The sequence below is a fragment of the Plasmodium fragile genome (assembly GCF_000956335.1).
Source record: "Plasmodium fragile strain nilgiri unplaced genomic scaffold supercont1.30, whole genome shotgun sequence".
Classification (NCBI taxonomy): domain Eukaryota; phylum Apicomplexa; class Aconoidasida; order Haemosporida; family Plasmodiidae; genus Plasmodium; species Plasmodium fragile.
Genome location: NW_012192610.1, coordinates 45 through 3,095, shown reverse-complemented (window position 1 = coordinate 3,095; position 3,051 = coordinate 45). Strand labels below are relative to the sequence as shown.

Sequence of the window (3,051 nt, the reverse complement as noted above, 5' to 3'; positions counted from 1 at the left end):
AAAAAAAAAAAAAACTAAACAAAACAGAATGACCACGTTATATAACTCATTAGTGACGTATTCCCAACTTTGTGAATCGTTCGCAGAGCTATGGAGTGGAATAAATGAACAAACCACAAGTGGTTTATAATTCTATTTACAAACTGGATTGCCCGAACGAAGATACCAACCCGCTGACCCCCCCCCCTTTTCCAAAGCGTCGTATCAACGAAGCAATGCCATGGGGAATTTCCTCGGGTTAAAGGAAAATGTAATGAGCAGCAGGCGTGGTGTTACCCTTACATGTGTGCAACGATATATGTGCTTATTTTTTCCACCTCCTTTGAAAACCCTTTGCATTCCAACATGCGCCGACGTGATGGACTCATTTAAGACCCTCCCCCCCTTTTTTTTTTTTTTTTTCCACTCACTTCCCGTGTGCAGAAATACAATAAAACCAACATAAGCATGTTTGAGAAGAGATACGGATATAACCTGAACGATCTGCACAGCTACGTCTACAAAATCAACCTGCCGCTGAAGCCACGCTATGTAGGCTATGTGTTAGAGAAGAAGGGGAAACGGTCAAGTGAAGAATCTCCCCATACCGTGGCCCCAAGTGAGGAACCCCCCGATGGAGAAGATACCCCGAAAGTAATCTCCCCCCCCGACTATGAGGCCGACAGCATGGGCGACGCCTCGGAAGGAACTCAACCTCCCCCAGTGGATATATATAACCGATACGACAGAGACAGCCTGCACAATTCAAATAATATTTACCAAAATAAATTAAAAATTAATCAGAAGAAGGGGCAGGAGAACGACCAGCAAAAGTACCAAGACATGTACGTGCACATGTCATATGACAAAAACTACACGTACGATGAACATAAAAATAATATTTACGCAGAGGACAGTATTTATAATTATGTCACGAAAAAAAATCCCCAATTAATGCCACAAAAAAATGGAGGCGTAAAGAAGACCTACGCAAACTTGTGTTTAAACTACTACAACAATCTGGACACCTGTATGATTAAGAAGTATCAGAAGAATGTTCAAAACAGGAAATATAAATTTACACGTTTGCACACTTGCAAGCCGCACTACGTAAGGGGATAAGCGTCCCGCGCGATCGACGCGATGAGCGTGATGAACGTGATTGACGTGATTGATGTGATGAACGTGATTGACGCGATTAACCGATTAATGTGTGTGTGTGTTTTTTTTTTTTTTTTTTGAAGATTCTCTTCTCCCGCTGCATAAAGTACCGAGACCGGAAGATCATGAACGAAATAAAAAAAGTGGAGCTCAACTATTACAACTCCCTGAACAGCGGCAGCAGGTGAGGGATTCGCCGATGCGCTACAGCAGCAGCGGGTATCGCCAAGAAGCAGCATCGCGAGGATGTTACTATAGACCTTTTCCACATTTGCGCGCTTCACCCCCCTACGTAACATTTCTCCCCCCCCACAGATCGCTTTACCTGAACGAGTTCACCACTAACTTGAGTTACCACGAGGTAGGTCCCCACAGGCGTGTACGGCCGTCGTGGCATGCGCCCGTGCGTATTGGGCCAATTCACTTGGCGTTCGTAATCACACATACGCGTGTGTAACTATCTCTGCAGACACCACTTCCTCCCCCTTTTCTGTAGTACCTCATTAGAAAAATGCACGACGGAGTGGAAAAGATAAAGTAAGCGCGCTGTACGAGAAGCAGGAGCAGCATCAGCAGCGTGGGTGGGTACATTTATACGCACGTACGTACACATGCGTACTTTTTTTTTTTTTTTTTTCCACGGTTAGGATCAAGAAAGAACTGAACGAACTACGGGAGAGATACAACCACATCGTAAAATATGCAGACGCAGGGGTTACGAACACAGCAAAGTTTGAAGCCCCCCAGGGGAAGACCTACATAAGTCAGAAGAAGCACATGCTGCTAAACATATAATGCGGAAGGACGGTCGAATGGACCGATGTGGGGCCATCCCACAGTGCATACTCGGCAGTGTGGGAAACGGCCACATTATCATCGCTGGGGTCTTCACATGAAGAGGGTCCCCTTTTACTTTTACCCTGCTCCTGTGAAAAGAAACTCATTCGATTTTGCAAAACTGTCCTTGCGCGTCGCGTCGCGTTGCGTCATTTTTCGTCGCGTTGCGTCATTTTTCGTCGCGTTGCGTCATTTTTCGTCGCGTTGATTTGATTTTTTTTTTTTTTTTTTTTTTTTTTTTTTTTTCTCTCCACTGTGGTCGGTGTGCTCTTTTGTCTCGATTGTTGCTGCGTTTATTTACCCCCATGTCATTTTTTTATTTTCCAATATGATGACCAGGTACAAGGTGTCGATTTCCTTTTCACCTCCATTCGGGGTACACTCCTCTCCAACCACTTGCTGCAACTCTACCCTGTATACTTATATGCCATGTCGGGGGTGTGTGAGTTGAGTAATGATTCAGTGGAGCTTCCATACCTCCGTTACACACACCTCAAGGAGGACTGCTCAACGATTGATATATATTCGGTTGGCCAAATTCTATTTACATGTCTTTCCCCATTGGTGTGAGGGATAAAATAGAACAGAGGACGACTCAGAAAATAAACAATGTTGTTTTGTGCGGGGGGTCAGTTTAGCTGAACATATCCCCCTTTTGCAGTTCTCTTTTTATGCACATTTGCGCTTCTATTTTGCTTTGCGTATGTTAGGAGGTGACTCGTTTGGGGTGGTTCATATGCGGAGGACTGGAGGATGGCAGCTCTTACAAGGTGAGCATGATAAAATCGCCCTCCCCAGAAAGAGAAGGAGGAGGGGGGGAAAAAAGAAAATGGCATCAACACATAAATATAGCATGTAATAAAAAATACATGGTGTTGAAAGGAACCGGAAGAAGGATAAGTAGAAAGTTGCCTTCGCGTGCAATTTAGTACCTAAGGAGCATTCAGATGTTGACTCGTATTGTTTCATCACTTATGTGCGAACGCTGGGTAAGCGCTTTTAACCGTTTTGTAACCCCACGACAGTGGGCAAGGATGTTATATTTATAAAACAAACATTTATGCGCAACGGACC

At 44.4% G+C, this 3,051-nt stretch overlaps 1 protein-coding gene across 1 annotated transcript; it reads left to right on the top strand.

Moving 5' to 3' along the window:
* Positions 1–220: 220 nt before the first annotated feature.
* AK88_02858 (uncharacterized protein) lies at positions 221–1,935 on the top strand (the record flags this gene model as incomplete). The annotated part of the gene is made up of 6 exons (XM_012480481.1): positions 221–250; positions 424–1,089; positions 1,224–1,324; positions 1,456–1,501; positions 1,637–1,677; positions 1,788–1,935. 6 exons carry the CDS (start codon positions 221–223, stop codon positions 1,933–1,935), a joined length of 1,032 nt encoding a protein of 343 aa, XP_012335904.1.
* Positions 1,936–3,051: the final 1,116 nt, after the last annotated feature.